Raw genomic sequence first — 22,039 nt, 5'->3', positions numbered from 1 at the left:
GACTTATGAGTGTCCCAACTAATGAGTTTTTCGAGATACGAACCATCTCTTGTCCGATTTTTTGCTTTGACTTGCAAGCTAAAATTCGGGTTACAAGCCAGCTTAAGATACCCCACTGCTAGTTGGCACAGCGAACGTCACAGTGAACGCCACAACATCAGGCCAGCATCATGTGTCTCACTCGTTCACTTTTTGATTTGACATACGAGTAATTTGAGATAAGAGCCCCGTCACGGAACGAATTACACTTGTAAGTCAAGGCCCCACTGTATTTGCAGAGAGGTCAAATAAGATTTTTTAACAAAAAGTAGGAAGAGCCCTAGCTAGTTTCGCTCAGTGGATAGAGCATTGGCCTGCTTACTGAAGGGTCCCAGGTTCAATTTCAGTCAAGGGCACATGCCCTGGTTGTGGGCTCCATTCCCTGTTGGGAGTGTGCAGGAGGCAGCCGATCAATGGTTTTCTCTCATCATTGATGTTTCTATCTCTCTCTCCCTCTCCCCTCTTCTCTGAAATCAATTTTTTTTTAAGTAAGGAAGATACTTATTTTAGCCTTAAGAAAAAACTCACAAAATATTTAAGGGCCTCAAAGTATCCCTCCAAATCCTGATTTTGATGGAACATTGGGAGACTACCTTGTCCTAAAAACATAAGCCCTAAGCAGACTGCAGCCACTTCTCACGGCCCTTCCTGTGCAGTCACAGTAAGTGCCCGGCTTGAGTGCTGCTGTCTGCAGACCCTGCTTTGTCTTTCTGTCCCCAGGCAGCTTGCAGGGAGCAGCCCCAGTCTTTGCTTTCTCACGTAATGGGTGTGACAAAGCCCAAAGCACAATGAACCTATTTACATTTGCCAACTACGCTGTGGATATGAACATGAAGGTTTTGGAACATTTCACATTGTGGAAAAGTCTGCTGCCAGCCCTTTGTAAGTGTCCAGGGTTTTATGCAACTGAGAAATACCCTTGCTAGCAAGAGGGACCATCTGAAGATTCCACATTTGAGTGTTAGTCGCACTTTGTACTACTAAGTCGCACTTTGTAGTGTGAATTTCGGTTGCCACCTTGTTCTCTCCTCCCAAAAATCAGGTCTTCTGAGATGGAGTCATGACTTGGCAACAGAACTTACATGATGATGAGGGGATGGGTTCGCCCAAGGACTTACCAGCTCTGTCTCGATTTCATTCCCTGCAGCATATCCTCCTTTATAGATACTTGAGCTGCTAAATGCAGTTCCTAGTGACTGCAACCACTCAGTGAGGGCATGACTCGAGAACCCCATTTCTTTTCAAGGAAAGAATCTGTTTTGTAATTAAAGTTTTTAAGTGTTAAAGATTCCTTGAAATACCTGCCACTCATTTCAATATCTGGCATACTGCCCACCTCTATCTTTTCATACCAGCTTACATGAAGTGCTGAGTAGTGGATGCATTCAGTTGATAGTAATACTGTTCTAATAACCTGGCTACTAATTAATAACAGGAAAGGAGTAAAGGGAAGGCCAGATACTAGAGGCACGACATTTGTACAGCTTTGCCGGGAAGCTGCAGTTTAACACTCTCCAGGTCTGATTCCTGCTGGGGAAAGGGACTGGACAATGGCATGCCCAGTAGGGTCTGGGTGATGTGGGAAGGTGCTTGCCTGTCACTCATACCTAGGAATAGGGCGTTGCCCAGAATAGGCATGTAGGCATGGGCACTGCAAGCACAGGAAGATTTGGTATTTAAACTCCTGAACAAAGAAGTCCTCCTTCTTTGTGCTCTTGGTCTTCTTGAGCTCCTGGCTCTCCTGTGACATGGGGCACACTCCCCTGCATCTGCCCACCTGGCTCAGGGCCATGTGGACCCACACAATGGACTGATGGACTGGGACTAGCCTGTTGTTGTACCAGACTCAATTCCACTATGAAACAGAAATTCTGGGCACTGACTCTGCTTCTAGCTCTGCTGAAGCCCTGGCTACACATTTTCCAGGACTGATTTAAGGGATATGAGACTTTGCTACCCACAGTATATAATTTCACATGAATAAACCTTTCTACCCCATCTCATCCTCCTGTGGGAATCTTAGAAAATCCTTTTGCTTAAGATATCGAAAGAAGCAGACCCCAAGCTCCCAGTGGGAGAAGGGATACCCCAATCTCAGTAGCAACGGAGGAATTTTACCAGTGCAATCCTACAATAACAGTAGCTCTTCCACTCACCATCCTTGTAGTCATGGGAAAACCCATCAACCTTTCTGAGCCTCTGTTGACAATGGTAAAATGGGGACAAAATTCCACCCCCCGACCCTTAACTCACAGGAGTATTGAACATTTAAGTGGGGGAAATGGATGTCAAAATCCCTTTGTAAACCACCATAAATGTGTGCTATTATGGGGTGTCAATCATAGACACATTTGTGTTTTCATTCAATAAATACATATAGAGTGTTTGCTATTTGACAAGCAATCTGTGGCCCTAGGGAAATAGCAGTAAAACAAAACAAAAGCAGACCCAATACCCAGCTCTCATGGCGTCTAAGTTCTACCAGATATGTAGAGAGAGACACTTGTCATGACTGTCATGTGCAATAGCATCCCTTTTCCTATGGTGATATTTCTGTGCATACTTAGAAGCCTTAAATTTTGCAGGTAGGTCAAAGTTCAGGATGTCTACCCTATGTATAATCCCCAAATGACTAGATTCCTGCAATAAAAAGCTGATTGTAATAGATTCCCAAAGGCCATTGTAATTATCTGAGATAAACCCTTTGCAGTAATGTTGGAAAATGCCTCAAACTGTCTAAGTGACCATTTTGTTAAAAGCCTCTGCAGCAGATGTGCTTCGCCCCTGGCCCCACGTGAACCCCCTCAGGTTGCAGCTGCAGGTACGGTGGACAACTCCTCTGCTTACTGCCCTGCCCCACCCCAGTGCCCGCAGCCCATGGCCTTCCCTGCACGCACTCTGCCTCCCCAGTGCCTTTCCCAGGCTGCAAGTGTGGGGCACTAACAATGCCAAGTACTTCCTCCGTCAGTGGGGGTGGGACTGCAGGACCAATGCTTCGGCCTGGTGTCCTGAGAGGGATGATTCTGAAGAGTAGGCCTCACTAGAGCTCAGAGGGTCCCAGCAGGATGAAGCCCAGGTTGCTCACAGAGCCTCCCTTCACTGGCTCTTTGTCCTGCACCCTCCCTCACGTGCTCCCTTCACGCCTGCTTCCTGGCTTCGCCTCCTGGAAGCTGCCGGCCACCACGTCCTTCGGGCACTTCTTTTAGAGAAAGCCAAACTGAGATGTTAATCCCATGTGTCTGCAAATGTCATCAAAACTTCTAATAGAACACTGATCAGAATACTGGAAAGAATGAAGGGATTTTTGCAGTGATTTCCAATTCTACCTCAGATTTTGGAATGTGCTGAAAAACAATGTAAATTCCTACCTCCAGGACGTCAAACCCGCAGCTTTGATGATACTCCACATCAAAGTCATGGATGGTGAGCTGAATGCTACTCCCAGGAGCAGTGTGAATGTACCATATACACTCCTTGCTGGGGGGGTACGTGTTCGGGTATCCGGGGCTGCTGAAGGAGCCCATGGCCCCAGACAACTCTGCACCACAACCTGTTAAAACAGCAAGGCTCAGTCAGTTCCAAGTGAGCTCTGGCCAGTGGGAAGAATTTAACAATCCAACTAATCAAAAGGTAATTGAAAATGCAGATAACTATTTTAAGAGAAAAATCATAAAGTTACAATAAAGCTATAATTAAGCAGCTATAAACAATGAGGAAAAAATCATGGCTACAGGTTATTACATTTATTCTTTTTAAAAAATATGATTATATTATTTGTGCAATAATTTTCAGTCCTTATTCTCATCACATTAAACCTTTGGTAATATTTTCAAAATGTCATTCTAATTTTTAGATATTTTTTCATTATATGTAGGTAAGAATTTCAAAGTAAGAAGTTCAATGGAAGCAAAAGAAACCATCAACAAAACAACAAGAAAGACCACTGCATGGTAGAACATATTTGCCAATGTTATATCCAATAAAGGCCTATTCTCCAAAATTTACAAGGAGCTCATACATCTTAACAAAAGGAAGATAAACAACCCAATAAAAAAAAATGGGCAAAGAACCTAAATAGACAATTTTTGAAAGAGGACATACAGAAATCCAAGAGACATATGAAAACATGCTCAAAGTCACTAATCATCTGAGAGAAGCAAATAAAAATGACAATGAGATGCCATCTCACACCTGTCAGAATGGCTATCATCAACAAATCAACTAATGATAAGTGCTGGAAAGGATGCAGGGGAAAAAGGAACCCTCATTCACTGCTGGTGGGAATGCAGACTGGTGCAGCCACTGTGGAGAACAGTATGGAGTTTCCTCAAAAAATTAAAAATGGAACTCCCATTTGACCCAGTGATCCCACTTCTAGGAATATATCCCCCAAAATCAGAAACACCAATCAGAAAGGACATATGCACTCCTATGTTCATAGCAGCACAATTTACCATAGCTAAGATTTGGAAACAGCCTAAGTGCCCATCAGCAGATGAGTGGATTAGAAAAACGTGGTACAGCTACACAATTGAATACTATGCTGCTGTAACAAAAAAAGAACTCTTACCATTCGCAACAGCATGGATGGATATGGAGAGCATTATGCTAAGCGAAATAACCCAGTTGGAGAAAGATAAATATCACATGATCTCACTCATTTGTGGAATATAATGAGCAACATCAACTGATGAACAAAAACAGATCCAGAGACAGAGAAGCATGGAACAGACCGTCAAACTTCAGAGGGAAGACAAGGGAGGGAAAGGAGGGTAAGAGATCAACCAAAGGACTTATATGCATGCATATAAGCATAACCAATGGACACAGATGCTAGGGGGTGAGGGCATGTGTGGAAGAGTGGGGGGTGGCCAAGGAGAGGTCAATGGGAGAAAAAGGAGACATATTTACTACTATATGTAATACTTTAAACAATAAAGAATTTTTAAAAAAGTATAATGGACAGTAAACACTATGTCTCTGAGTCTTTAGTTTCCTGTATTTAATACATTATTTCTAAGTGCTTTTCAGACCTAAGATCTAGAATTGTAAATGCATATTAATAAGAGAAAGAAACCAATCTAAAAAGGTATGGTTCCAAATATATTACAAAACCCATAGAATGTAGAACACTACGGGTGAACCCTATGGACTCCGGGGATGAGGCTGTTAATGTGGGGTCATCAACTGTAACAAATGGCCCACCCTGGTGGGGAATGTTGATCATGGCGGAGGCTGTGCATGTATGGGAACGGGGGTATATGGGAGCTTTACCTTCCACTTAATTTTGCAATGAACCTAAAACTCTTCCAAAAAATTAATTCTATTAAAAAATTATACAGGCCCTGACCCAGGCAATTTATATCTAAAAACCAAAGAACAAACAAAAACCAATATATAAAACACAAGCACAGAAGAAGACTGCAGCCTATGTTTTATGAATGTTTATATACATGAAAAAGTGATTAAGGCAAATCATTACAACAAATAATTAACTTGGTACACAGTAAAAACTTGTCACCACTTACTGAGTGCTTAGATGTGTTTTACAAATGTTTTCCATTTTAATTCTCGTAATAACCATATGAAGCAGGTACTATTAGTATCTGCTTTTCTCAAATGAGCAAATCAACGCAAACAGAGGTCAAGTGGCTTGCCCAGGGTCATCAGGCTTGTAGGTGGTGGGGCCAGGACAGGACGCAGGTGATTTGGTTCTGTCAGGGCGCTTAACGCCTACATTCTACAGACTCAGTGTGCAGGATCCAGACAGAACTTTCAGAACAGAAAGGGAGAGAAAACTCATAGAAGAAATAAAATTTAAGGAAGGCTCAAATTCTAAAGAGGAAATTAGAAAAAAGGAGAGATTATCTTGTTTTCTAATAGCAAGTTTTAGTGATTAAAAAATATTGTTTGCTTTGCTAACATATCTGGGCCTCCTTTTCTGTTTTTTCAAATATTATTTATTGATTGGTAAATTCTTTCAAATACCTTCTCTTACTCTTCATCAAGGCTTTGTCATGTTTAAAAATAATAATGCCTCCTTTGGTGGGCTAGAAGAGGTCAATGGGGGGAAAAGAGGGCATTATGCACTACTTTCAACAATAAAGATTGTTAAAAAATAAAAATAATAATGCTTCCTCATTCCATTATGAATATGTGTGCATTTTCACATGAATGAAACTTAACTGTTGTGACTGAAAATGTAAGACACTAAAGCTAAGGTCAGGTCTACTATCACCCTATGCTAATTCATCCTGTATGGTGAGTTAAAAAAGAAGTTTTTAAAAAGTTCAAAAATACATATTCTCTACATAGAATCTCCACTTAACTAAAAATAACTGAGAATTCTAAGAAGACTCTTGATGCAGTAAAGAAATCTGATTCCAGCTCAACATGTTACCACCTTGAGTTGCTAGTCTGCTTCCATTTGAAAACTTCCTTTTCTCAGACTTTAAATTTTTTGCACAGAGCAGTATCTTTTCTATGGCTTATAAACATCTTACTTTATTTCGGGTTAAAATCCTGCAAAAAAGCTGCTTAAAATTAGATATGTGGACATTATTTATATACTACCATGAATGTTTAAAAAAATAAATGCCGTGAAAGATTAGAAAATATTTTTCCTACTATGACAACCCATGGAAAGTATTCCTGAAGCCAAAATCAGCAGATTGTATATATGGTCAGTACCACTGCACAAGTCTAGGGGGCACCAGTCACAGAATATTTCATCAAAGGATACTCTCTAAAGTTTTCCAATGCTGTGGCCCATATAAATCATCTTAACATGAAATACCTTTTACTAAATTGCATTATAGGTAAGCAATGCCATTCTGTTACCCCAATATTTTTTAACGTACATTTCAGCTCCTCTAGTTCTTCATATCAGTTATACCATATTAAGTAATTCAATGGAAAAATCTTTGGAGAAAAATAACTCTGTAGCTAAATACTATAAAAGAGAACAGAGAAATGAAAGCTTGGATATCTCATCTCTGCGTTTTTATTAGCTTCAGTTCACCAGACAATCCAACTCAATTTTTTTTATTTAGCTGATTTGTCTAAAAATCTGTAAAACATTTTCCATTGTCTTTTCCAATTGTTTTAGGTTTCCTTGTAAATTCCTTTGCAAATAACAGGATGCCAATACCCTTTTATTAGTCACTGGAATGATAATATCAGATTCTTGGCATTCATTAATGCTCTGAAAAATTATAGCACTTATTTTATGTACCCACTGACAGCTCTTAAGAACCACCATGTACTTTTCCTAAGATTTAAACAAATATAAACAAGGTTTATAAAAACATAAGGAAATATTACTTTTAGGTTTCTCATGTTCTCTTCTCATTAATAGTGCTTACGTGTGTCTTCTAAAGAGAAATTCCAATACTATTAAAAGTGATACCCTATTGGTGAAAAATATTGTGTGGTTGTGAGAAGAAGAGAAAAACAGTTGGAGTTTGAAAGCTCTTTGAAGCTTTCTACTTGTACTTCCTGCTCTCACTACCTCTGAGGTTTAACACATCAGAAGTTAACAACTTGGATTCAAAAGTTCACATTGAATGCAAAATAGTATAAATTAATTTAGTGATTCTATATTATAGTAAAAACTATAAAGTACTGGAAAAATAGAGTTAATTCTGATACTTATGGTAGAACCTCTGCCTTTGACTATTTAAATCTTGAAAGAGATAACAATAAATTTCTAATTCCCATTCGTGCATCCATTCAATAAATATTTATTGAGCATATGCCATAGAACAGTTCTGCTGTGGAAGCCAGGTGTACTTAATGTCTATTTTTAAAAATGCAGTTATAGACATAAAAACTGCTAATGCCACATGCCCTCCTGCGAGTCATTAAACTCTTTCTGCTTTTTCTTCAGTTTTCAAAGAGTAATTTCAATAAGTATTTATTTTTAAAAAGCAATCAGTGAATTATACTTTATTCTTCACATGTTAATTGGTGATAAGCTACAAATAAGAATTAAAAAATCATCATACTGAGGTGCTAACAGATATTTTTAAATTTGTTAGTTTTGGTAGTACAAGTTAGCAGGATACTCTTTGATACTAGTCCATAGGTGAGAGATTTTTGATCAGCATTCAGCCAGTTATGGCTCACTCTCTTGAGTATCATCACTTTTTCCTAGATTTTGGGACACTTTGACATTGTGTACTTGGTCTCAGGCAAAAGAAAATACGACAAAAGTATATATTTTAAAAACTGAAAAATAAAAGAACAACGTCTGTTTTTCCTATGCTCTTTTTTTAGTGACAAGGGAACACATATTCACAACAAAATTAAAAAAAGTCTGTTAATAAAAAAATTAAATATGTAATGAATTATTTGATACTTTGTTTCATAAGCTCAAGCTATCATTAGGCTAACAGTAAAACATTAGAACATGAATTTGGAATTGTATAATTATGGATAAAAATTAAAAAATCATAAATTCACAAAAATTGAACTTTTTAATTATAAATGAAAGCAATTAACAATTACAATTCACAATAGATAGTAGAGTTTTTAATGTATAATGTGAGTCTTTTGAATTGTATTAGTGCATTTTTTTCCATTTCATTAGCTGCAGAAAAGGGAGTCAATTACAATATAGAAAATGTGATTTAGAACCTGTATCAACATGTACTATCCCATTGTAAGCAAAAGAAATACTGAAATAACCCAAAAAACTATTGTGTGTAATTCTGAAGAAGAGAAATGTGTTCTAAATGCTGAAATGAATCAAGACTCCCAAAGCTAAATGATTAATTCTGCCTCATCAACAATTTCTTGTTCAGAATGGGTAGCAAAGCTGTTCATTTAATTTGATTTACTATTTCTCTATTACCTGTGGTAAAAACAAGATTTTTTTAATAAAGATTGTGGAATTAAAAAAAACTTATTTGGTAAGCTGTTTTACCTATGTAGTTGTCATCAGGGTTGCTAATGTCTAATACTAAAAACTTTCTGCATAAACAAGTATCCTAATTTACTTTCCTATTAAATTTAAATTTATTCAGGGCCTAGAAGAGGGGAAAGTGTTTTGTTCACTGCACTATTTCCCTCAGTGTACCCCTCAAAGGGAAATCTTTTGTTAAATGTACTCTCTCCTGCATGAGTCACAGAAGAAAATCTGTTTCTAAGTCCATCTGCCCATTTTGGAGATGGAAGCAATAAGGCTTCTGGAAAAATCTCAGGTATCTGCATTTCATTTAGAGGAAAAAATAATAGTACAAACATATTTGCAAAAATTAAAAAAGTGAAACTCCTGAGAAAACACAGGTTAGCAAGTATGCAGTAATTTTTAAAAATCATGACACTGTCAGTCATGTCTGTGATTTCGGGTGGATGACTGGGGGGTCAGAAGGGTAGGAAAGAGAGACGGAGGAGAGCCAAAGCTATAGATGAAAGAAGTTATATCAACCAATAGTTATCAGGAAATAAAACAGGAGATGTTTAGACTCCCAATATCCTCTTCCTCATCATGCTATATAATAAAAGCCTAATATGCTAAGTGTATGGTCATCTCTTCAACCAATCAAAGCATAATATGCTAAGGCCGCTCAACCACTCGCTATGACGTGCACTGACCACCAGGGGGCAGACAGTCAACTGGTCGACCAGTCACTCTGACGTGTACTGACCACTAGGGGGCAGACTCTCTGACCAGTATGTTAGCTTGCTGCTGGGGTCTGGCCGACCGGGACTGAGCAAGATGGGCCGGACATGCCCTGGAGCCCTCCCATGGTCCCTCTCTGACTGGCCAACCTCCCGTGTCCCTCCCCAGCCCTGATCATGCACCAGTGGGGTCCCTCGGCCTGGCCTGCACCCTCTTGCAATCCAGGAACCCTTGGGGGATGTCAGAGAGCCGGTTTCAGCCCAGGTTCCCGCAGGCCAGGTTGAGGGACCCCACTGGTGCACAAATTCGCACACTGGGCCTCTAGTAAAATATAAAAGAAATTTCTCAACTTCTTTATTTGTAATAGAATTAGTATTTAAGCTCATTGGTTTGTTATATAGATTAAATGAAATAACCAAAGTAAGGTTTTTAACTAAGTGTCTTGCATATGATGATCCTCTATATGTGTTGTAATTTAACAGAAGTTTATCCAGATATGGGATGATATTAGAAAAATACTTGGAGTTAGAAGAGAAATTACCATACCAGCTAAAGAGCCATCATAAATAGCTGAGATGTAAAAAATCAATCATTCATTAAGCTATAATAAAGGTAGTTCATATTTGCATGGTAATTTAGTTTTTCAAAGAGCTTTTAACAAGCATATTATTTTATTGAAAATTCATAACCACTCTATGATGTGGGCCCATTTTAGAGATGAGCAAAGTGAGATTCAGGAATGCCACTGGATTTGAAGCTCCCAGAGTGAAGGACAGATTTAGGGCCAGTGCCCCCATCCTTTCTCACTCTACCCTCAGCACCCCACTCCCAGTTCTGTGTTCTCGCTATGCCTTATTGGGCGCTGGAATGGCAGCACTGAACACTGACTGCCTTCATTACTGTTTGGCCCATCTACTGAGGAAATCATCACCATAGCAACCTGAAAAAACAAATACAGCAAAGATACTGTTCATTTAATTTGAGGCATCATTAGACATCAGCTGAACTGGAATAAAATAATGTCCCAACGAGTATCATATGTGTTTCAGTTTTAATTAGTTCATCTTTATAAAACTTACAGTACTGGTGACTGATAATCCATTTGATCCTAGTTTCCTCCAAACTCCCAGTCAGGAGATCAGAGGAAGTACTCCCCTTATCAGCAGGAAGCATGCTGATGTACTGCACTCATACCAAAGAAGAGTTAAAAACTGTTTCTAAACCTGTTTACTAGTGAAGATAATTTAAATCTTTTTCTTAAAAGGACTTTGCTAATACTTTCTTTTTTTCTTTTTGGTCTAAAGCAAGCAATGAGTCATAAGTTGTTTTTTAATTAAGCATAGCCTATTTATGCTCTATCTTCAAAGTTTGGGGTGGTTGTTTTTAAATGAAAAAGCTTTAATAAATGCAAACCACCCATGGACACAGACAATAGAGTGGTGAAGGCCTGGGAGGGGTGGGTGTGGGGTGGAGGGGGTCAATGGGAAAAATAATGCAAACAAACAAAGGGGACATCTGTAATACTTTCAACAATAAAGGTAAATTTAACAAGAAAAAGCAAACTGGCAATGAAACTGCTAAGCAGAATCAGGGGCACAGAGTTTCAAAGGTTACATTCCTTATTTCCCTATAACTGCTCAAATGCAGTCACCTCTTTACACTGGCATTTTCCTCAAACTATGTTCCATAAACCAATAACACCCAGAGGACTGCCAGCTTGGAACTGACATGGGCCACCTAGGCTAGAAGAAAAAGAATAGAGAATGGCCCCCCAAAAGAAATTTTCACATCCTCGTCATCTAATTTTCGAGGAAAATGCCTGAGAAATTAGTGGTCATTGTTGAAATTAGTGGTCAATGTATAGCAAAAGCATAACATTTAAACACTACATTATGATGCTCACATGCTTCATTAAAATGACTGATTTATATTTTAGTAGTTTTTCTATAATTTTTTAAAAAAATCTTTCTCTTCTTCAATACCTTAAGAGAGTCCTCACTGGTTAGTCCACTTTCCCCCTGAAAGGTACAAAGGAAGCATGGGGAGGGTGTAGAGTCACAGGGAGAAGTTGCCAATAAGGACTCTTCTAGTGGGACAAGTATGATGTGAAATGGAAACTAAAAGCTCAGAATTTGAGGAAGATCCAAACCAAGGCAAAATTAAACTATTTTCTAGACTAAACAGGCCTCACTTCTGATACAATGATATCCTATATAATAAAAGGCTAATATGCAAATCAACCAAACATCGGAACAACCAGTCACTATGACACACACTGACCACCAGGGGGCAGACACTTAATGCAGGAGCTGCCCCCTGGTGGTCAGTGTGCTCCCACAGGGAGAGCATCGCTCAGCCAGAAGCCAGGCTCACAGCTGGTGAGCACAGTGGTGGGGCGGAAGCCTCTCCTGCCTCCGTGGCAGCACTAAGGATGTCCAACTGCCAGCTTAGGCCCGCTCCCTGTGGGCTATCAGTTGGACATCCCCGAAGGCTTCCTGACTGCGAGAGGGTGCAGGCCAGGCTGAGCTACCCTCCTCCCACCCCCACCCCAGTGCAAGAATTTCATGCACCAGGCCTCTAGTATGCAAATAATGTGATTAAGGTGATTTTGAACAGAAACTTTCAGGTTGGGGGTGGGGTATGGAGGTGAAGAAGAATGTGAGCTTCTTAAAATGACCGAAGTTGTCTGAAGGTAACTGTGGCATGTACAAGAACCATAAAAAGTCAGCAATTCCAGTTAATTCCCCAATAGTATAGAAGTGTATGCCCCTCTCCTGAGAAAGGCAAATGATAAGTATCTACTCTCTGAAGAGAGAAGGCTAAAATCAGATTACTGGTCCTCTTTGAAGATGTAGTCAAGGGTGGAGCCCCAGAATTCAGATGATCTTAGGGATTTGAAAATTAGTTTCTTAGGGACCCCAGGAGGTTGGCTCCAGGGCATGTCCGGCCCATCTCGCCCAGTCCTGCCCCACTGGCCACCTTCTAATTAATTTCCTTTCAATGTGCATGAATCCATGCACTGGATCACTAGTTATTAATAACGAACTACAACGTTCGCTAATGACTGATTACTATAATCGTGTTGCATTCATTTCCCTTACCTGCCTTACACGCAGGTGCACCATTTCTCTCCACTAATACTGGCAGCAAATATTTTAGCAGCCAATTACCACGTCATTAATCTTGTACTGACCTGTTTGGTGTGCACAACAGGAAATATTTTGCTTTCAGAGCACAAGAAAAATAAGTTTATTTGCATTACGCTTATTAATTTGTGCAGTTTCTCAATGTCTAGTAAGTTAATGTTCAAGAAAAATATTAATTTTTATTAAAATGTTCTATTATTTTATGTTAATGATTGCTCATTTATTTCAGCCCTTTGTATTTGGCATGTCTCCATCAAAATAAACCTACATTTCTATGAAGATTGAAGCTTTTGTTTTTCTGCAGCCCACATAAACTTAAACCTTTTTTATTTGGCCAGTGTTAGCCTTTGAGTTTGACATGCTTGGAGTAGAGTTATCTGTTTTCAATGGCAGGGACAAATACATTTTTTAAGAAGAGTGAAAGAATAGGCCATAGTTAATGACTTGTAAAATAGACACAAGAAGCTTAAACATCAATGCTGTTCATAGTTATAAAGTGACTTTTAAATTACTACATAAGATGTCATATGAATATTCAAAGTTAAGATTATCATAGCTTTCTGACATTCTAAAATGTCCTAAGTCTTAATATTGAAGTGTTCTACCTTAGTACACCATTAAAGAGAAATGAACACAATGAACCATATTTTAGGACTTTTCATAAAATATAAATTTTAATTTCCTATATATTAAAGGATAAAAAATCTTTCATTTTCACTCAGAAAATTATAGTCAATCTCGTCATCTTTTCATTTTGATTAACTATATATTTTTTCTTCTAACCTGCTCATTCCAGCCAAATTAAAAAATGCTTTCCCAGCAGAAATTCTTTGCTTACAATTCAGGAGAAATCAAATCAATTAGTCTTTCTTAAAACATTTTTTAAATTATTAAAGATTTCTGAACGATTATATATATATATATATATATATATATATATATATATATATATAAAATCTTCCAAGGAAATGAAATGAGACCAAGGCAACTGGACTAATTGCCCCTAGTCAGTGTAAGTAGTCAGGCCTAAGGCTACTTTATGAAATCCCCAAACCGGCAAAGACAGAGGACATATGTTCTCTTTCTGTGATTTCCATGTTCAGCTTTCATGCTTCTACTTAAAACTATTCATTCTATTCTGCTTTCTCTCAGTTTAATTATTTTGATACATAGTGCTCTTGTGGGAAAAGGCTCACCAGCACCCCCACAGAGGGCTCTGCATCACTGACCACCCCTTCTCCCCACCCCCAGCCCCTGAAATTCCTCTTCTCACCTTTCCCCAACTCCCAGCCATTTTTCCACAGGGAGGTTGCTCCACATGACAAATGAACAGACAGATGTGGGCAGCGCCATGTCAATGGTTGTGATGTTCTCTGACCCATGCTCTGCCCCTGCCCAAGCCTGAGCCAGGAGAGTGCTTTCTGTGATGGTAATGCCAGGGATGAGGGCCCCTCGCAGGGCACATGCTGCAGGCAGCCAGCCAGCCAAAGTCCTTAGCTTACAAGGTATAGTTCTGGCTGGGCTCCTAAACGAATCAAATCCTCAAGTGCGCCACTCCATCCGCATTGTTTACCTCTAGTCAAACCGATCTGTCTTGTGGGCAGCTCTCCTTTCACTTCTCATTTTCTTATAACTGCCCTGGTAAACTAGTTTGTGTAACTAAACCGTGGTAATGAACAATCTCTGGGGTCTATATCAGCTCAGAAGTGTATGCTTCCATCAGCCATACATAGCAGCTCCAAACGAAGAGTACTTTTACATGCCTGATAAAGCAGATGTTGTGGTGAAGAACAAACATCTGCTATTTTTGAAGTCGTCATTTGCTAAGTAATGTGCTTCTTGGAATTATTACTACTTAAACCTGAAGGAAGAATGAATTTAATGGGGAGAGCTTGAGACCAGGACATTTTTTACTTGGAAACGACAGCAGAGGTTCATTTAAAAACATTCATTTTCCTCCGTGGGAATTTAGTTACAAAATAACCGACTCGAAGCCCTGGCCTGCTCTGCATGATGGTACCATTTAAGGTTTGCAATGGAGAGTCGTGGGGAAAACTACCTGCTTCCCGGCAGAGTGCAGCCACTAAAGCACAAGCCGTGGGGTGGGGCACACACACTTGGTTCTGGGTCCTGGTTTTGTCACTTACTCGATTTGTGAGTTTGGGGAAATGAATTAACTTCTTTACAACTCTTTCCTCAGTTCTCTTATCCATAAGATGGGGATAATGATGCTTATTTCAGAGAATTTTTGGGAGGAAACATAATATTTTTAAAACGCTAACCAAAGGGCCCAGCACATGGGATTATCTTTTAAAATGAGAATATCAAGTGTTATTTTTAAAATGATTCTCAACATTTTAAAGTGACAACATCAGTTTTAAATGATAATATCAACATTTTAAAGATAATTGCTTGGTCCAGTAATAATATTTTCATTCACTCTATCTATGGCAACATGGTTTTTTTAAATTATAACTAATATCTTAAAATAAAATTTAAATTGTATTTTGGTGGTCAAATCAATATTATTTAGCCTGTAAGTAGGCTGTAAGTATAACTAGAAGGAGGAAAAATCAGGGACAAAGTACATTAATGTCATTACTTATATAGAGAGTATAAAATTCTACTAAATCTTCTGGAATGTAATTACTCTCCTATACCAGAGGTTCCTTCTTTGTTTTGGGAGTCACTGCCACTGAAAGCTGGCATCAGTTCCTTTGAGCACACAGCGACATACACATAAAATGAGGCCTTAGTAACATGATGGTAGAGACAAATATAGCAATATTTAAGTAAATGTTCAAAAAAAGAAACCTCTGAGGACAAAAAATGAATGTTCTATATTGAACCTCCTGTTTGTTCTGTCTAGGTTTAGTCATTTTTGGTTGCTACAAAATTTGAAACTGTGAAAAAAAAATGTAGTTTCTTTTTCAATGTATGAAAAACTGTGGAATCCCCTAGAAAGTATGTACAATCTCTCTCAGAGATGTTGTTGCTAGGGAACCCGAACACAAACAGAAGATTCCAAAAGCCCTTCCTTTGGCCCAAATCTCAAGGACGATTACAAATTGTGCAGTACGTGATTTGGGAAGGTCATGGTTGTTTGAGGGAGATTTTTTTCTTTTTATAACTGTTTCAGAAAGTAGCAAAGGAAATTGACCTCCAACTTTTTCAAAAGTAGTGTCATGGGAATTGAGAGGCAAGACTCCTAAAAGGCCCCCACTGGTTACAAGACTCAGAGCCAACATTAAATGAAGGTCAACTGTGTGTATGTGTATCTCTGGCTGTTGTCAAGGAGGCAAATACTGTCAGGATTTAGCTTTTCCACTCATTTTTAGCTTTTCATTCTGAAATGTCTGCATTTGCTTATTGCCACCTCTGACCTTGCTGGAAAGTCCGGGAGCCAAGACGAAAAGAGCTGCAAGAGTTGTTTTGTAAGTTATTATCTCAATTTTACAAACGTGAATTACTTTATAAACAGATTTTTTTAATTGGCATCATCCATTAAGAACTTTTTTGCAAAAAAAAGATTTAAGTGAGAATTTGCCCAAAATAAAAATCAGACACAGTACCATAATGCAGAAATCTTTGCTTTGGCTCTATGCTAGGACTGCATTCATTTGCAGTCTCCATGCTTAAAATTTTCCTAAGAGTATCACAAAGACAAAGGTTCAAGGTATCCAATAGGCTGAAGTGGCTAGAATAAGCAGGAAGACATAGCATCTATGAATGTAAAAGAAAGTCTAGTCGGCATTTAGGGAAGTAAGTTTTAATTTAAACAGAAATGGACTTAAATTTCTACTCAAACTGAACAGGATTTGTTTCTCTTCTATCACACCATATAATAAAAGAATCCCAGGAGTCTGTCTAAACCAAGAGATTGCTTACAGACTACTGAACAAAGGATGTTTTGTTTTTGTTTTTTTTTTAATCATAAATAAGATTACTTTAGAGGCAGATCGGGACAGGTGTTTTACCACTTCTCTCTCTGTGACATTACATATCAGCCACCCAGCAGGAAGTGACACTATGAAAGCGATTTGTCACCAGCAGAGAGAAAGGTCTGTCTGAGATTAGAACCAGACAGTGTGATTCACAACCCACCCCCCCTGGAATCTTTGCAAAGCACAATTCATAAATTCACTTTCACTGCAAACATCATACCTCCAGATTGTGAATGCTTGCACTGTGCAGAAGCAAGGCTCCAGGCAGACAAGACATAAAATCCAAGTTCTTGCATGGGTCTTATCAATTGGTCTCTGACACCTGCCCTGCCTCAACTTCTATCACTACCTCTAGCTCAGTATTTTTCAACCATTGTTGGTTCACTATTGCCCTTCTAAGGAGCTTTCTGAGATTTGTTTTTCCTAAATTCACCCTCATAAAAGTTTAATATCACAGATATACTATATATCTGTTATGTGTTACAGATATCTGTACTTTATACATAAAGCATATGATTTTTTTTCATCCTTCCAAGAACCAGTTTTCACCCCCTTGGGGTTGATGCTGAGAATATGTGCTCTAGCTGAAACACTTGCTAGTGGCAAAACTTTGGTGTCATCCTAAGCCTTAGAAACGTCTTCCTCTCTGGGACCTTTGTCTGACGGATGATTCCTGTACAAAAGCTGCCTGGAGGGCCTCCTGAACTCCCTCAGGCTCTCCTGGATTTCCTCTGTGTCCTACAGCATCATGGATTATGGACTTATTTCTACACTTGTTTATTTGTCTGTGTCCCTTACTACATGACTAACTCCTGAGGTCAAGGGTGCTAGCTCCTTCTCTGCTGGACTAAATTGCATCCCCCCAAATTCATGTACCTCAGAATGTCACTGTGTTTGGACATAGGGGTATTTATAGAGGTGACTAAGTCTAAATAAGGCCCCTAGGGTGAATTCTGATCTAATCTGATTGGTGCCCTGATATGAAGAGAAAATCTGGACACAGGAAGAGACACAGGATATACACTCACAGAGCAGTCATGGAAGGATACAGCAAGAGGGCCATCTGCAAGCCAACCAGAGAGATCTCCAGAGAAACTCGTTCCACCAACGCCTTGATCTTGGACTTCTAGCCTCCAGAGGGGTGAGAAATACTAGTAAATTTCTGCTGTTTATCTACCCAACCTGATGTCTTTTGTTACGGTCTCCTGAGCTAACTAATACACTCTCTAGGTTATAAATACCACGCCCAGAACCTGGTAGTGAATCAATATGTGTTGGTTGGTTGGCTGAACGAATGACTGAATGAAAAACGTTCTCAATAAATATCTGCTTACAGAGAGTACGTGTAATCACTATAACATTATTAACAATGGCGAACTGTCTGTCCTTTGCAGTTCTCCTTATGGAGCCCAATTTATTCACCCTCACACCCTCCGGGTGACTACCCAGCATTCACATTAAAGGCAAATGGATAATGAAAATACAAAACTTTTGTCCTCAAAGGGTCAAACTCCCGGAACCTCCCCTCCCCCCTGCCCCCTGTCCTCCAGCCCTCCCATCCCACACACATACTCTAAGTCCCAAAAGTAATAAACATTACAAGTTAGAAGGATTTCCCCTAAAAGACCAGCAATAAACAAACACTGTTGAAAAGTCTGAGTGAGGGAAAGAGAACTGGAAGGAAGGTTTAAGAGAAACATTGCTGACCTCATGGAGGTTCTTTGCCAGGGCTCGCTCTCTCTATATTTTTGTAAAGCCCTTTGATACAGTGCTGCATGTCCCCAGGTAGTCAGGGAAGGGCTGGCTCAGGCTCAAACCAAGCCAGCCACGGAGGATCTTGACAAAGTTTTAAAAATGTTTTCCCCAGGCCAATTTTTGAAAACCCTCAGGGCTTGAGAAATCTCATTAATAGCTGAAAAGAAGATAAAATGAAACCAGCCCCCATTCGAGGGGCTGATGTCATCCATCTCCCCAAAGAAAAGGCTACACTTTCCTTTGTGAGAGTCCAGGGTGACATCACCTCCTGATCACAAGCCACTTAGCCCTCCCCCTGCTATTCCCAGCTGAGGGGCTCTCTTCCTTTGCAAATGGCACTCTTTCTCTCACAAAGCTCCTTGACCTTGTTTGCATGTGGGATTCCATTGCCAAGGGAAAGCAGCAGGCCTCTGGGAGAAAGGAGCAGAGGAGAGAGGGTGTGCACAGCTGGCGGGAGGCCCCTATTCACACAGCTCGCAGAAAGCTCTAGATTGCCTTCAGCCACCCGGGCGGAGACCCCCGGCTGAATTCAGCCCCTGGACAATGCCGTCAGCAGCTGAGCCAGGCAGGGCACTGTGGCCGCTTCTTTCTTCGCAGGGCGGGACTCCCTTTGAGGGCTCGAAGAAAGGCAAGGCAGTGCGCTTTCATCTCGGGTCTACAGCGCCACTTTAGAAATGAGCCCACAAATAAAGCCCGATTGTAGATCCGTTCTCTCAAAGCAAATAGGTTTGTGCCGTCAACAAAGAAGCACATTTTGCAAACGGGGTTATTTATTAATTGGCGCCATGAAGCAGGTGGGGCTTCTTCCTCAGCAGCGCTGCTCAGAAATGACGCGTCAGGCTGGGAGTCCTGGGTGCCAGCATGGGAACCCGATTCTGAGAGTGAGGCTTAGAGAGGTGATGCAGAAACGATCGCTTTCGTTACACACACAAGCACACACTCAAGAGCACTACTGTCACCGTTCTTAAATTGAAATCTCATTTCCTGATTATAAAAGTAACATAGACTTATTACAAAAGTTCAGTCACTTCAAATCTGTAGCAGTAGTTTCATTCTCCAGTTTTAAAGAAGTGTTACTATTACACTTGAAAATCGAGACTAATTTTTACAGTTACTTTGCATCTGTTTGCTTTGTATTTTATTTCATATTCCGAGTCCCAGAACATGCCATGTTACTTCAGTCCTTCAAGATCCCACTCAAAACTTGGCTATTTGAAATCTGACAGACTTACATAAAAGAGACCATGGGGCCCCTCTGCCTGCCATGGGGGATCCTAATGCTCTGGCCGCCACTTAGCTCAGTACTGCTCCCCTTGGCTCTGACTCCAGCCACCCTGGACTTCGGGGTCCCTCACACGCACTCTTCACGCTCCATTCACGGGGTCTTCCTTCTACTTGGAATCTTTTCCTTCTATTTGTGTAGTTGACGCCTGCTTACTCTTAGATTTTAGTTCAAAGGGCCCATTTTCATGCAAGTCTTCTCTGACCCCCTGTCGATGTCAAATCCTCTTTTGTGGGCTCCCTGGCACTGAGCGTTTATATGTATTGGTGTGCTTCTTGCTTGATGGCTACTTCTCCCAATCACTGTAAGCTCTAGGAGAGTGGGAGCAGGCCTGCTGGTCGCAGCCACACCCTGTCCCCAGCTCTTACACAGCGCATGGCCCCCATAGTTCCTTAGCATCTGTGGAATGAAGACACGGATAACTGAGAAATCAGATTTATGTCTTCAGTTTACCTCCAGTGGGTAGGAAGCAGGGGAATGTGCCCATTGAAACCTCTTTCTCGATTCTGAGCTATTCTGTTGGCCCCTCTTCTCAGGCTACCATCTCAGGCTGCAGACCTGGTTCAGATGCTGAGTATGGACTCGGGGTACTTGTGCCGTTGCATAACCATCATACACGACGATTTCATTAATTCTTCACTGATCTAGACCACTAACCATCCCCCTCCAGAAGGTTTTTCGCATGCATAATTTACAAACAGTGGGCAACACAGAGTTAAATTTTTTTTTTTCAGTTCTGGTCCCAGCTGGCAAAAATTTTGTTGCATAACTCTAGATCCAAGCTTCGCAAGTTTTCAGCAATTGGGAGAAAGCTTTGAAATAGTAAACAGGAAAAGACAATAGACAGAGGGTGTCTCTGACTCCTCCTAGGAAGACAGATTTCAAATGGAGCTGATAGAAAAAAAATTCCCCAACTGAAATGCTGTCAGCAGAGGAGACAGCCACCTCTAGCATGTTGGCGGGAAGAACCCAGTGACACAGTAACTGGTACAGTTAATAATGACCATTAAATCATGCCCCTCAGGTGGCCTTGGGCTAGCATGGATAGAACAGCCTGGACGGGAGGGGAAGCAGCCCACGGAGGAGAAAGACATGACCAGCAAAGTCACTGCTCCTAAGACTCTCCTTCCGGAATTACTGAGGGAGTTGTTGTTTTTTAAAGTCAGCAATAGTCAAGTTCCCACTACAGAACAATTGAATCCTCTCCCTGGAAACTGGAACCCAGACATGGAACTCTTTAGAAACTAAGGTTCTTTTTCTTACAGGAGTGCCCACTCTTATCCTAATGACATAGAAAAATTGAAGATATTATTCTGCTACTAGTACAATGAGTCCAGGGAGCACCCCGAAGTTTTCTCTAGACTCAATGGATGCTGTCTTTCTATTATTTGATTTCTCCAGCCTTAACATCTGCTCTTACCAGCTTCTCAAAGTGTGGTCTACAGAGTAGCGCCACAGGCATTGCCTGGGACCTTTTTATAAATGAGGGTTTATGGGCCTTACCTCAGCTCCACCCCCACCCCAGCCCTGCACCAGAATCTGCATTTGAACAAGTGATTCATGTGTATAAAAGCCTGAGAATCGCTGTCTGGAAAATAACACTTGTCCTTGAAGATCTGGGTCATTTCCCAAGATTTTCGTTTCTTCTAGGTCTTTTCACACGGTCTCCAGTTTCCTTAGAATCACACCATTTCTAAGTCACAGAAAGTAGAGACAAACTGCATTATAGAGATGAATCAATCCAGCCCCTTCATTTAACAGATCCACAAACTGGCATTCCAAGGTTAAATTTACCTGCTTGGTGAAGAGGACGGTCAAGGACTTCTACAAGCTTAATCATTACAGTTCATTTACTTTGGGAATTCATTATAGTTCATTTCAAGCTATAAGTGGCTCTGTGGATAACCACTGAACAGTTTTAAACACTGAAAATCCCATTCTTATATTTTAACAGAAATATACTCAGTCTCCAGTTTATAGTCTCAGGATGTCTAACATTCTTAAATATATAACAGGACTATTCAGTTATATATAGCATGAGATTCATATAATAAATGCACTATGATGTTAACCCTCAAGAGTCAACCATGACACACATTCAGGCCCTCGCCGTGGGCTCACCCTTGGCTTTGACAGTGTGGCCATAGCTTGGATGTCTGTGTGTGGTGCCTGGTATAACACTGCAACTCCTCTTCTCTTTCAAATTGATTGAAACAGACCAGTGAGTCCTGAACGGTGGTTGAGAACT

At 40.2% G+C, this 22,039-nt stretch overlaps 1 protein-coding gene across 1 annotated transcript in view; it reads right to left on the bottom strand.

Annotated features, from left to right (window-relative positions):
- CUBN (cubilin) overlaps positions 1-22,039 on the bottom strand; it is a 285,455-nt gene that overhangs the window by 160,218 nt on the left and 103,198 nt on the right. Inside the window, exon 29 of the mRNA XM_036346196.1 lies at positions 3,408-3,589. Within this exon, the coding sequence (XP_036202089.1) occupies positions 3,408-3,589 (182 nt within the window). The remainder of the gene's footprint in view (positions 1-3,407; positions 3,590-22,039) is intronic.

The sequence above is a fragment of the Myotis myotis genome, unplaced genomic scaffold, assembly GCF_014108235.1.
Source record: "Myotis myotis isolate mMyoMyo1 unplaced genomic scaffold, mMyoMyo1.p scaffold_m19_p_1, whole genome shotgun sequence".
NCBI lineage: Eukaryota > Metazoa > Chordata > Mammalia > Chiroptera > Vespertilionidae > Myotis > Myotis myotis.
The sequence above is the reverse complement of the archived record's forward strand: the minus strand, read 5'-3'. Positions and strand labels throughout refer to the sequence as shown.